Here is a 14,629-nt window from a genome sequence, read left to right as displayed (position 1 = left end):
GTCTGGCCTTTGCCTTGGTGTGTCAGAGAAGAGCAAGCCTAAGCAAACAATGCTAGAGCACCCGGTGTCCATGGCACACTGACAGGAGAGGAGCTGTCTCCAAAATTCTATGAATGGAAAGGGAAACACACCAGCACATGCAAGTCCTTAGCCTGATGCTCTAGCATCCACTGGCATGCACCTTTACCAAGGATCACAGGTCCAATGGTCTTCAACATGAGGTCTTCTTATACCTGTTACCAGCAAGTATCTTCTTATTCAAAAACAAACCAAATTTAGAAATTAAATACATCCAATATCAATGCTGTATTTCCACAAGTCACCAATGAGAGAATGAATTTAATTTTAATACATTTATTCTCATGATTCTTAAACACTTTCAAAACATTCTGTACATTTCAAGCCACTCAGAACTGCATTACATTTCTATAAATGTGGTTTGTTGGGATGAGGTGCCAAGATGTCTCTGTACAAAGATGTACAATATGTACAGTCACTGTAAGTACAAGCTGTGCAAAGCAGAGTCTAGAACACTACTTCATGCCAGGCTTAGAAAACATTTCAACACGTAAGACTAAAGCTTGAAACTGCGTTGTGATTTTTCCCCCCCTGGGCAAATGATTACTTTATAAACAAACGTTATATATATGTCATGTAGAAAGTTAGACTCCCCAGCTCAGTCAGCAGCATGCAGCTGACTAGATACATTACAGGCTGCTCTGCTCTCCTCCACCTCTTTCTTCAGGGTGCCATTTTGCTACTCTCAACAGTTGTCTCATCACTGAGCTGCTGCCGCTCCTGCCTTTGGCTGAACCACAGCAACACTAGGTGTCTTAAATTTGGGAAGATAAAGGCCAAACTTGTTTTCAATGCCAGCAAAAGTGGCAGTGGCAAGTCTGTATCCTCCAATGTGATCAGGGTTGACAGGAGGAAGGTCTGCAATGCGGGATTTAGGTGTCGGTTCTGAGCCCGAGGGTTTGCTGTTGACAGGAAAAAACAATGGTTAGTGTGCTCAAGACCAACAAGCACAACTTACAACTGAACATTTTCACTCTGACCCATGTGCCACAAAGAAGACTGTCTCAACCATTTCCATATCCTCAATGCTGTACTAGATGTGGCATACAGCTACTTTATAGCACCACCTTTAAATATTTGATTTAAACGAACATTAATTTCAGTGTGTATACACATAAATAGGTACATGGAAAAAATACACCCAGAAATGTTCTTTGGAAAATGTGGTCATGGATTTTGTTTTTCTTTTTTACTTTTATATTTTCCAAATGTTCTGCAGTAAGCATAGATAGAATTAGCCATAGTGGGGCTGGGAGTTTGGCCTAGTGGTAGAGTGCTTACCTAGCATGCACAAAGACCCAGGTTCAATTCCTCGGTACCACATACATAGAAAAAAGCCAGAAGTAGTGCTGAGGCTCAAGTAGTAGGGCTCTAGCCTTGAGAAAGTTCAAGGACAGTGCTCAGGCCCTGAGTTTAAGCCAGGACTGGCAAAAAAAAAAAAAAAAAAGAATTAGCCATAGTGTATGTGGGGGTGTTGAGGGGAGATATGTGTACACATGCATGCTCATGTTGGTCCTAGGGCTTGAACTTGGGGCCTAGGTGTTGTCCTTGAGCCTTTTTTTGTTCAAAGCCAAGTGTTCTATCACTTGAGCCACAATTCCATTTCTGGTTTTTTAGTAGTTAACTGGAGGGAAGTGTCTCAGGGACTTTCCTCCCCAGGTTGGCTTCAAATGATGATCTTCAGATCTCAGCTTCCTGAGTAACTAGGATTACAGGCATGAGCCATGGTGCCTAGCAAAAATACATTAGACTTATAAAAGTTATCACTAAAATTAAAGAGAAATACTTTTCAATCTTACTATTATAGGATATGAAAACAAAATGCTGAATCTTAGTAGTTATACAATAGAATAATAAGAATGCTGCTCTTATTTGGGGGTGAGTTGGGAAGTGGTAATACCAGGAATTGAATTCAGGGCTTTGCACTTGCTAGACCAGTACACTGCCACTTTAGCCAGCCTCTAAAATCACTTTGCTTTATTTTTCAGATAGGTTTTTGCATTTTTGCCCAGGATGGCCTCTGACCAGAATCTTAATTCCTTCCACTTATTGACTCAATAACTATTTTTCATGTTAGCCTTTCAGTAGGTGAGCAGTTCACAAGTGTATGATATGAAGATTCAGAAAAGGCATTTGGTCCTCTGTAAAACTTTGGGTACAACTTCCTCACCAAGCAAATTCGACAAGTAATTCCTCTTCTCCTGGCCTGGACCATTGTACAGAAATTTGCAAAAATGTTACTAGTGCATATTCAGATTATTTCTGGTAAAAAGATTATATAACAAAGCCCACCTAAGAACAGCCTAATTTCATAAAGTTCAGTAAATACTTACCTTAACAAAGACCATTATTCACATAGCATGTTAACTTGCTATCCCTTAAAGCATCCTCAAATGGCCATTTATTCCTGTGCATTGTATCATGCTGCCTTAACAGTGAAGTTTTAGGCCCACTATTTTAAATGCAGTAGTCTTAAGGAATTGTCTCTTCATGCCAAAAATATCTTTGGAAACAGAACTTAAGTTTTAGCCACTTCCTTGTAAAGTTGTTGAGCAGCTCTACTTACAGGCCTCCGAAATCAATGTAAAACCACCGCTGCAGCAGCTCATAGGTAACCAGAGTGACACCAAACTGGGGAGAAGACCGGAACACTCGGGCTGGAACAGAGGGGTGGGAATTAGGTCGACTCAAAATGGGACGACTGGCAAACACAACCACTGAGCACCAGCAAGCAGGCCATTCAAGCCAGATGGCCATTTTGCATGTCTCTGCCCCCTACCTGCAGTCCCCTTCCAAAATGCGGACGGCCCTTCTTCCCTGAGTATCTTTCTGAAACAGTCAATCACACCACTGTATGTTGTCTGGCCAGCTCGGGCAGCCACTTGCAGTCTTGTCTTGATGACATCAGCAGGGGTTACCAGAGAAGCCGCAGGCACACCTACCAGGAGAAAGCCACATTTGATTCATCCATAGCACTTTATACAGCTAGAAGTACAGCCATCGTCCAGCAACACAACATGCAGCTTTAACCACTTGAGAGCAACGTCCAACTCCTTGCATAGATTTCTAGGTTCTAAAGAGGATAAGGGCATTTAGGAGCCTATTACCCGCTTCAGTATGAACAAGGCAAAATTATTTTGTTTTCCTATCTGATTTTTAAAAAATTACACAGTACCAAAAGAGCTGAGAAAGGGGGAACAAAAAGTACAGGAGTGTTAATAGGACAATTCCCAAATGTTCCTGGTCAGCTTCAATAATTGTCACTTTTTTTCTTCTTAAACAGAAGAATTTCCATGTGTACTTAAATAGAAGAATTTTCTTAAATAGAATTTTTCATAATGGCATTACCAAATTATGTGGTCCCATACTGAAGTGTTTATGCAGATTCTTGCCAAGCATTCCATCCCATGCAAAGTGAGTCATACCACCACCAGTCACCTATCAAGGCTAACCAGAGAGCTGCCTGGAAGTCCTTTCACACATGCTTACATGTCATTACAACTGAGCGAAAGAAAGCCAGACAAGTGGTTAAGGAACAATGCGGAGTTGATCATCAAAAGGCCTTTCATCCATTCCTGTGCCTGAGCTGCCTGGGGTCAGGTTGAGATTGAGCAGCAGCAGGACACAGAGATAGATTTTTACAACCACACCTTTTACTTATAAAACAAAACGGGACACAAAGCAGCAACATAACCTTCCCCGTGGGGAAGAAATTCAATTTGACCTAAATATCACTGTATCATCACTAGACAGATGGAACTGATGGCTTTGTGGGGGGCTCAGTTAGAAAATGATGCAAATACCTCCCTTCCAACCAGTGCTGCACCCTATTCAGATGAAACCAGTAAATTGCCTGCCTTCGGAGGTAACATGCAGAATGGTCTCAGTGCCTGCCAGTAAAGTGTCAGTCACTAGCAAATGCCTGTCTCTGATTACACAGACTTCCCTGACTGCTTTTTGCTGCTGGCTAGAAGACACAAGGAAAAGCTGGCAGGGAAAACTCAGGCTCTCCCCTAAAAGAAATACTGAATCCACAACCTGTGCTGGCACTGAGCAGGCCACTATACTGGCTTTCAATGTTTGTCTAACCAAAACTGCAAATGCCACAGGACAAGGGATTTGCTAGAACCCAAATAAGGACTGAACATTTTTGCTTTAAAAAAAAAGCCTGGGCTATGTAGTGTAGGCAGAGCTCTGTCTTGTGCCTCTCTGTGCAGTCCCCTGAAAGCTGGGATCACATCTGGGCACACTACTACTGGCTGCTTTTTATTTTATTTTTTCCTGGTGTTTTGAATCAGAATCTCATTGTGTTGCCTTAAAATCAACATATATCCCAGGCTGGCCTCAAATGTATAGTTTTCCTGCTTCATTCCCTGAGTGCTGCAATTTTGAGCCTAAAGGTTTTATTGTTTGTTTTTTTCTTTTTTAGGGAGTGGGAGGGCTTGAACTCACAGCATGGGTGTTGTCCATGAGCTTTTGTGCTCCAGGTTAGCACTCTACCACCTTAAGCAACAGCTCCACTTCTGGCTTTTTTGGTAGTTAATTGGATATGAGAACTGGCTTTGAAAACTCCTGAGGGGTTTCCAATCATCCCTTACCACTGGACATAAGAATAACAACACTCATCCATCTTAACACCCTCAGAAACCCAGGGCTCGTAACATACTAAGCACACCACACTTCTAGCTATGATCAGGCTGTCCTACCTGCTTATCCAGGCTACTACAGCATATGAGAGCTAAATAGGGACCATAAGCCCAGCTGATCAGAGCCATACTGGGCTTTTTAACAGCAAATTACAGGCTGTATGGAAAGCAAACACACACTATTTGCTTCCTCTTTCTATTCCAAGCCAGCAACTTCACAAATCAAGAGTAAGTCTAAGCCGGGCACAGTGGCTCACACCTGTAATCCTGGCTACTCAGGAGGCTGAGATCTGTGGATTGCATTCAAAGCCAGTCTGGCACTACAGACCGAGAGACTCTTATCTGCAGTTAAGCATTAGAAAACAGGAAGTTGGGCTGTGGCTCCAGGCTGTGGCTCCAGCCTTGAGCTGAAGAGCTCAGAGACAGAGCCCAGGCCCAGAGTTCAAGCCCCATGATCAATCACAAAAAAGAGTAAGTCTAGCCCTAGGAGATCAGCAGTAAGTGCTTTAGTACCTTCCAGCATTTGTGAGATGCCATTTTCAGATGGAATCTTTTCTGTACCTAATTTGGTAGACTAGATGACAATTTTCATTCAGTTCATGAACGTTTGTTGAACTCTATGATTACACTGGCCACAGAGAGAAGGGAAGAGTGAGAATGGAATTCCAGCCCTCAAGTAGCTCTCAGCCTAGTGCAGAGGATAAAACTTATACAAGCAACTATTAGCAAAAGACAAATGTGTAGGATCACAAAAAGAGAGGATCATATATGATGTAAAAATCAACGTTAATAAAGAAAAAAATTTAAAAAAAGAGGATCATAAAATTCTAGTTCAGGGGGTTTGCTGAGGTGCATCACTCTGGTATGGTGAGGGTTATGGTAGGAAGGGAGACAATTTTATGAAGCTCTATTTTGAGAGAATCCATGTAGATTCCCATACACAGAGAAAAAAGGGCATGCTGGACTCACGCATCAGCATGAGGTGTAACAAAGCAACTGATTTGATGAGAACTTCTACCTTAATGCTTTGCTGGGCTGCACCCAAGGTTTCAGGGGCACAGGAGGCTAAGAAGCATGTTAATGATGAAAGCCCAATTTAGATGGGCAGATCTAATTTGGCTCCAAGTTGCTAAGCTGCATTAAGTTGTTTATCCACATTATGCAAATGTAATTAACTCTCATCAGAATTACTGCACATCCCACAAAGGAGAAAAAGCAATCATATTTAACTAAGCCAGATACAAACAATAACTCTTCCAGAAGTAAAGGAAAAAGTGCATACAGATCTTATTCTTTTTTGGGGGGGAGAGGGAGAAGGGCATGCTAGGAATTAAATCAAGGTCATCACTTGAGTTTCCTCCCCAGTTTCTAGAGAGAATGGGAAGATTCTTTGGATTAAAAAATATTCTCTAGTTACCTGCCATGGCTCCAGCTGCAAGGAGATTTACACCTCCCACATGTCCATTTTCATCAGCCAGAAGAAGTTTGCAGTGAGCATAAACAGGAAAATAGATCGCAGAGAAGGGAATGTCTCGGAGGAAACACGCTTTGGCACCCTGTCATATGGTGAGGAAATAGTGTAAAACAGTGTATAAACAAGGTGTGAATAACCGCCAAGATCCAGAGGGCGGCTAGTGACAAGCCTGAGATGTCCTTCAAACAATATTAGAATTGATGTGGACGGGAAAAGGGGGCAGGGAGGTGGGCCAGTGGGACACAAACAACATATGTGGCTCAAAGCTTGCAAAAGTAAGTGGATCTTGGAGTCCCAGACTTACTAATTGGGCAACAGCAGTATTCTCACAATCAATAATTTTCTGGCATTTCCAGTTAGATTCAGGATTTGGGGGGAGAGGGGGTGGTTGTGGAGCTTGAGCTTGGCCTGGGCGCCGTCCCTGAGCTCTTCAGCACAAGGCTACCACCCTACCCTTGAGCCAAGCCCTACTTCCTATTTTCTAGAGGTTAATTGGAGATAAGAGTCTCAGGTCCTTTTGTGCCTGGGCTGGCTTTGAACCTTGATACTTAGATCTCAGCCTCCTGAGTAGCTAGGGTTACAGGGGTGAGCCACAGTGCCCATCCAGGATTTTTTTAAATTATTCCATTTATCTTTTGTTTTGGAAAAACCTAACATGAGATCTACCCTCTTTTTATTGCTGTTAATTTTTTTGTAAAGACATAGACTTACTATATAGCTTTGAACTTGCTATGAAATCCAGGCTGGCCACAAATTTGTGATCATCCTGCCTCAGCTTCCCAAATGCTGAGATTATAAGCATGTACCACTATGCTCAGCTTCAAAATCTTAAATATGTCATATTACCTACCAGCACTGTGCTCTATAGGTCTCTTCAACTTGTTATTGTTGCAAAACAAACTTTAAATGCATTGAACTAGGTTAGTTTCTTAAGGGGAATAAAAAACCAATTCCTAGGCCAGGAGTTTAGCCTAGTGGTAGAGTGCTTTCCTAGCATGCACAAAGACCTAGGTTCGATTCCTCAGTACCACATATATAGAAAAAAGCTGGAAGTGGTGCTGAGGCTTAGGTGGTAGAGCTCTAGCCTTGAGAAAGTCCAAGGACAGTGCCAGGCCCAGAACTGGCCAAAAAAAAAAAAAAAACTGGCCAAAAAAAAAAAGTTTCCCAAACTTGAATGCTCTTGTTTGGCTTTGATATGGGAAAGAAATTTGGGGTGATAAAATACTTTTCCTAAGCAATCAGAAAAGGCAGCTAGACTGCTATGTGTGGTAGCTCATGCCTGTAATCTTAGCTACTCAGGGTGCTGAGAAATGAGGATCGAGGTTCAAAGCCAGCCCAGGTACTAAAGTCTGTGAAATTCTTATCAAAAAATCGGAAGTGGCGCTGTGATTCAAAGGGTAGGGTGGGAGCCTTGAACTAAAGAGCTCAAGGACAACACCCAGGCCAAGAGTTCAAGTCCCATGACCGACAAAAAAAAAAAGGCAGCTAGAAAAAAACTAGCAAATTAATATATTCATTCAACATGTATTTATTTAGAGCCTTAGAAGTGTCAGGTAAAAATCTAGAAGCAGTGACTGAACGACAGTAAGTATTATGGGAATGCAGAAAAAGAAATTCCAGGTCTTTCCTTTTCATCCCCCCATGTCCTAAATAGCAGAGGGCTGGGGAGAACACAAATAATTTTGCAGACGTTTTGCACAGGAGTAGTACACAACATGGGGACAGTTTGTCACAGTGCCCAAGACTGCAATGAACAAGTTCCTCAACTTTGTCAGTGGCTCATGCCAGTCCACTGCTGGGGGGATTGTACAACAGGCAGGTATGAGACCCTGACACCGGTTTTCTTATCAGCTCTGTTTTGAAGAGAGAAAGAGGGGGGGGGAGGGGGGTAGCCAAAGGCTCCAAAGAAAAGAGAAAATATAAATTTGTCTCTCAAAGGTAATTCCAAAAGGAATAGAAATTGGTGGTGGACAGGAAGGAGTAAAGTGGGCACAAAACATTGTCAAGATAGGCACCGCTGCTTGCTGTATTGACCAGGAGCCCTGTGGCTGGGTGAGTCTAATCTAGAGAATTTCTAAATTCTAATTTGCAGCTACAGAAGCAAATTGACACGTTTCTGCAGCAGTGGATCTATAAATAAATGAGATGCTGTGAAACACAGTTGCCTATTAAGACTAAATTTAAGTATTCCCCCTTACACCAGGCAAAGAAATACTCTTCCTTGTTTAAGAAAAGTAATAGCTTCTGCTCCATTACACCTGATGTGTAATGATGGGAACAGTATACCTGCAGGGAAAGAGTCTGTTGACTGGCATCTTGTTAAAGTACAGTACACTTTGGTTTTGGTTTGTTTTTTTTTAAAGGAATTCATTATTGACAAATCCTACCACTTAACTTCTCAAAAGAACTGAATCTTACCAAACTCTACTACTGTTTTACTGTGGTCAAATGTTAAGACAAAGAGAAAAAGAAAAGCTCCTCCTGAGGAGATATAAATAAAGATAACTTGACTGAAAATAAACAGGACTATTTTGAAATGTTAAACACAATCAAAAGGAACATTAAAGAAACCTTTCCCAGACCCTTCCCTCCCCTTCCACCTAAGGAAAGGGTGTGATGTGAGGCCAGCAGTTGAGGAGGCCGGCCTCCCTGGGGCAGCTTCTCAAAAGCTGGTGATAACAGGCCTCTGAGCTCCGGTATCCCACTGCATTGCTGAGCGCAATTGCTTCTCAAAGTGTGTGTGTGGTGGGGGTGGTGGAGCTTGGTTTCTATACCCTTTCAAAAACGTTTATAGTGAGGACATTACAATCTCTCACCTTATATAGACCAAAAAGTCCCAAGTCCCGGAGCACATTCAGGGCACTGACTCTGGGTCCAGTAGTGATCTCTCCCGCTACCTGCAGGCGAATCTTCACAATCTCCAGTGGGTTAGTAAAGATGACCTGAGAGCCTCCAGCCTACAGACAAGGGAGAAGAGACCCGTTTCTCCATCAGAGCTAGACTGCCAGAGAAAACGCAGGGAAAACCAACAACAACAACAACGAAAACATAGGAGCAAGCTCCAATTGCAATTTTGACAATCTTTGTATTTTCCTTTCTGATGAAGGAAGAAAAGCTCCATAGGATCATGCCTGATGTTCAGGGAGGTTAACAGAGATGGTCCCAAAGTCTGCTTTGGGTCAGTCTATGATTGGGTTTGTTTCTACTTGAAATATCAAGATTATGTCTCAGAAGAGACTTTCAATGATCACCCCAAGTACATTCAAAGTAGAATAACCCCAATGGAAAAGTGAATCCAGATGTAGCTGTGGGGCCCTCAGTGAGAGGGAAAGCCACGTTAGAAGACCTTTTACATGCTTGAGCTAAAATACCAATCTAGAGTTGTCCCTTTGCTCTTCTTAGAAAAGCACTTTTTAGCCTAGTCACTTGCTCAGTTAACACAACTGAACAACCTTCAGTCAGAGAGAGATAAGTCTCCTTTGGCTCAAACTCTCAAAAGGGAAAAATTTAGAAGACAAATTTCAGCATCATTATAAGACAAAAACCAGAAAACTCTTCATGGCAGAGCTAGGAAATGGGACATTAAGTTTCCCTGAGCACAACACCCTCAGATGAAAGCCACATCCCACAATGTAATGGTGAGTGACAGATCTGAATCTTGGTAATAAATTTATTTGCTTCTGAAATCTGATAACTAGTAAAAGGAAGAATACTTAACTTCACCGCTACTTTTTGGTAGTAGTTTTTTTTAATTGTTTCTATAACAAATGAGATGTGTGCACGTGTGTGTGTGTGAGAGAGAGAGAGAGAGAGACAGAGAGAGAGAGAGAGAGAGAGAGAGAGAGCACGGGAGGGAAGGAGGGAGGGAGGGAGGGAAAGGAGGGAGGGAGAACAAGGATATATAAAAAAAATTTTAACCTATGACTCTATAGACATGTTTTATTTCGTAAGTATGTATCTATGATATACAAACCCTTAGCCTAATTTTGATTATGTTCTAAAAAACTAAGTGCCAGTGATTGTATATAGAGATTCCCTACTTGAATATTCGTTTGTTAAACATGTCATTTGAAATATGATGTAAAAATCAATGTTAATAAATTCTTTAATAAAAAAATTTTTTTTAAAGAGTCTAAAAAGGGACTGGTAGGGCCAGGAGTTTGGCCTAATGGTAGAGTGCTTGCCTAGCAAGTGCAAAGACCCAGATTTGATTCCTCAGTACCACATACATAGAAAGAGCTGGAAATGGTGCTGTGTCTCAAGTGGTAGAGCTCTAGCCTTAAGACAGTCCAAGGACAGTGCTTAGGCCCTCCATTCAAGGGCCAGAACTGCCAAAAAAAAAAAAAAAAAGGGCAGGGAAGGGGTTGGAGTTTGGCCTAGAGGTAGAGTGCTTCCCTAGCATGCATGAAGACTGCGGTTCGATTCCTCAGTACCACATACTTAGAAAAAGCCAGAAATGGTGCTGTGGCTGAAGTGGCAGAGCCCTAGCCTTGAGAAGCTCAAGGACAGTGCCCAGGCCCTGAGTTCAAGCCCCAGGAATGGCAAAAAACAAAATCTTAATATATATATATCAACATCTTTTTTTTTTTCCCCTGGTCCTGGAGGTTGGACTCAGTGGCCTAGACACTGTTTCTAGGTTTGTGTCCATTTTTTGTTGTTGTTGCTTTTGTTTTGCTCTAGGCTATTGCTCTACCAGAGTAACTCCACTTCTGGCTTTTTGGTGGTTAATTGGAGATAATCTCAGGCCTTTCCTGCCCAGGCTAGCATTGAAGTACAATCCTCAGATCTCAGTTACTTAGTAGTTGGGATTACAAGAGCCACTGTTGCCCAATAACACCTTTTTTTTTTTTTTTTGGCCAGTCCTAGGGCTTGAATTCAGGGCCTGAACACTGTCCTTTGGCTTTTTCAAGGCTAGAACTCTACCACTTGAGCCACAGCACCACTTCCAGCTTTCTATGTATGTGGTCCTGAGGAATCAACCCGGGTCTTCGTGCATGCTAGGCTAGCACTCTACCAGTAGGCCAAACTCCCAGCCCTAATATCATCTTTTTTTTGAAATGAAGAAATCACACCTGTACATCTTCATTTTAAAATGTGGCTGTTGATTATGATAGTATATAATCATAACTATTATTTATACAATATTCATAATCACATTAATATAGTCTCAATTATATTGTATAATCATAACTCAATTGTAATGCACAGCCCATAGAAAATAAGAAATAGATACCTCACTGGGGCATTAGAATTCCAAAGGCATCAAAACGCTATCGCATGTAAAATACACATACAACCTTCAATGGCACTTCAGCACTCCACCTTCACCTACATCCTAGTTCAGGTATCTAAATCCTACAACTCTGACCAGACTCTCTTGCAAAGGACAGCCTATTTTCCTGACCACTTTGGAACTTAAACACCCCTCAAATACTTGAATTTTAGTCTTGACCTTATTTCTTTCAACATCCACAATTGCCCACACTGACACTAGATGCCTGTCCTCAGAGAGCAGCTTGTTTATCCACCAAACATGGAGGGAGGCACAGCAGTTTGCTCTGTTTCTGCCTCCAGTAACTCCCCAATTTGACACTCTAAACCACTGACACACAGGCCCCCAACAATACAGTGATGCAATTTTACACAGTGATTTCTCTGTGAAATCATGAGACTTCTCTCCAATAAACCACTCAAAAAAGCTGAAAGTGGCACCTTGGTTCAGGTGGTATCATGCTAGCCTTGACCACAAAAGCTCAAGGGATAGAGTACAGGCCCTGAGTTCAAGCCCTAGGATCAGCACAAGAAAACCAATAAGCATTTATATTAATTGTTGTACTCTTTGAAAGTTAGTTACCTAGTACGCAATAAATTCCAACAATGAGTGGACATACCACAAACATAATCTGGGAAGGGACCATGTAAATAAGGACATAATGAAACAGCACGCAGAACATGTCAATGAGTATGTTTCACATTTTATGTACTCTACTGTACGTTAAGGAGTAAAATTTCTTGCAATTTAGAGTTTATATATGCTTTTAAAATTACAAAAATGTTTTCAATTTTATGAAAGGTCTAGAAACATGCAGGCAAAGGCTATTCATAAATACTAAATGATTGTTAAAAGGGTAAAGATTGTTATCTAATTTGCCTAAAATTTTGGATGTCCACAGATCTTAGAAACATATATGGTAAATACATACTGTCCTTTTAAAAATTTCTGGTTGGCCACTATATCATATGTATGGAAGGAGAGGGAGGCAAGTCAGAAAGTAGTTAAGTTTCACTGGTAAGAAATACACCCCTGGGCTGGAGTGTAGCTCAGTGGCAAAGTGCTTGCCTAGCAAGTACAATGTCCTGGGTTCAATCCCCAAAAATGACAAAGAAAGAAACAAAGAGAAAAGAAATACAGCACCATGCAATGATTATGATATTCCCTTTTGAGAAACAAATGGTTTCTTTGTTCTAAGATTTTGATTTCAATGAAAAAATTATGCATATCAGCATAAATATGCTATTTGCAAAAATAATATTGGAGGGGGGAGTCTTGAGGCTTGAACCTGAGTTCAGCACCTGGGTGCTGTCCCGCCTTTGTACTCAGAGCTAGCACTCCATGACTTGAGCCATGTCTCCACTTCTAGATTTTCGATGGTTAATTGACAATGAGAGTCTCACGACTTTCCTGCCTGGCTGGTCATGCTCAGATCTCAGCCACGGGAGTAGCTAGGGTTATAGGTGTGGGCCACCAGTGCCCAGCTGTTTACAGATTTTAACAACAAAAAACATTAAGCAAATAATTCAAATACTCCAAATTCAAATGTTTAAGGTTCTACTTCAGTACTTTGTTAATTTTTAAGTACCAAAATAAAAACACATGGTTTAACAAATGAATACAATTTAATGGAATCATGCCACATTACATCTAACATAAAATATCAGCTTCAAGCTGGGTATGGTGACTCATGCCTAGCTACTCAAGAGCCTGAGATCTGAGGATCGTGGTTCAAAGCCAGCCCAAGCACTAAAAAGTCCATGAGACTCTTAGCTCCAATTAATCACCAGAAAACTGGAAGTGGTGCTGTGGCTCAAGACAGGTAAGGCCTTGAGCTGAAGATCTCAGGGACAACACCCAAACATGTAAAAAATTATCTACACTGACCAAAGCCAAAATAGCTTAAAGATGAAAACTTTATCTCCATCCTAGAAAGAGAAACTAAGAAGCTGGAACAATTTTTATAGCATACCCTAGTGTACATTTTAAATTTCTATTCATGGGAATGTAATAAAGCTACTCCAAATAAGAAACATGGATTTAAATGGACTGGACATTGCAAAATTTGACAGCTTGTTACTTTGGGTAATGATGCAACTTTACCATTCCATACAATATATAGTTGGTAATTTTCTTAACTCAACAAATCACCAAAATTAGCTTCTAATCCCTCAAATAGCTAAATTTCCCTCATCAAATATGCTGCTTATTTTTCTTAATGAAATGCATCCATTTACATTAAAACAGGTTCAGATTCTTTAATTTTTCAATGATTAGTTGTTTTTGTTATTGTCATAGAATTGAACTTAAAACATATAAAAGAGAATTAATCCTCTTAGAATGAGGGTTCTCTATGTAACAGAAATGAAAGAATGCAAAAACCGTATATTTTTTTTTATTAAGAAAATAAGCCAACTTAAGCTGGAAGCAAAAAATGATGGGAAAGGGATGTTAGCACAGAGAAATCACAGGTCCTTCAATGTGCCTGAGGCAGAGGAGATGCATACAGGATTAGGCCTGTCCAACCTCTGCCCTCACAATCCTACCCCAGGGACAAGCGCTAGGGAAGGTTGGGAACTAGGGCCATGTGTGTCAATGACATATTTTTTTTCCTTCCTTCTTTCCTTCCTTCCTTCCTTCCTTATTTCTCTTTTTCTTTCTTTTCTGAACTGCTGTCTTCTATTGTTTGGAATTATTTCTCTTCAATCACAAAATGCCCAATCAGAATAACTCATTATAAAGTCTTCCCTTACTGATGAAAACCCAACTTCAATTCCTTTATAACCATACCAGTAACTTAAGCAATATATAAAACACATGCATTTAAAATACCCGTATAGGGTTGGGAATATGACTTAGTAGTAGAGTGCTTGCATAGCATAGTGTGCTTGCATAGCTCTAGGTACAATTCCTCAGTGTCACATAAACAGAAAAAGCAGAAAATGGCGCTGTGGCTCAAGGCAGAGTACTAGCCTTGAGCAAAATAAGCTCAAGGACAGTGCCCAGGACCTGAGTTCAAGCCTCAGGACCGGCAAAAAATAAAAATAAAATAAATTTTAAAAAACACCCATACAAACCAATATAAATCACAGAATTAGCTGTCACTAGAACTGGCTCAACAGGAATTGGGACAGTGTATTAAAGACCATCAACCAAACA

At 41.0% G+C, this 14,629-nt stretch overlaps 1 protein-coding gene across 3 annotated transcripts in view; it reads right to left on the bottom strand.

Annotated features, from left to right (window-relative positions):
* Positions 1-207: 207 nt before the first annotated feature.
* Positions 208-14,629, bottom strand: part of Slc25a12 (solute carrier family 25 member 12) — a 97,542-nt gene continuing 83,120 nt past the window's right edge. For all 3 annotated transcript variants that reach the window (XM_090342636.1, XM_090342637.1, XM_090342638.1), the window contains 5 exons: positions 9,015-9,155; positions 6,142-6,280; positions 2,858-3,016; positions 2,645-2,735; positions 208-980 (listed from right to left, as the gene is read on the bottom strand). In XM_090342636.1, the coding sequence (XP_090198762.1) occupies positions 779-980; positions 2,645-2,735; positions 2,858-3,016; positions 6,142-6,280; positions 9,015-9,155 (732 nt within the window). In that variant the 3' untranslated portion in view covers positions 208-778. The remainder of the gene's footprint in view (positions 981-2,644; positions 2,736-2,857; positions 3,017-6,141; positions 6,281-9,014; positions 9,156-14,629) is intronic.

The sequence above is a fragment of the Megascapheus bottae genome, chromosome 12 (genome assembly GCF_031878675.1).
Source record: "Megascapheus bottae isolate mThoBot1 chromosome 12, mThoBot2.hap1, whole genome shotgun sequence".
NCBI classification, from domain to species: domain Eukaryota; kingdom Metazoa; phylum Chordata; class Mammalia; order Rodentia; family Geomyidae; genus Megascapheus; species Megascapheus bottae.
The sequence above is the reverse complement of the archived record's forward strand: the minus strand, read 5'-3'. Positions and strand labels throughout refer to the sequence as shown.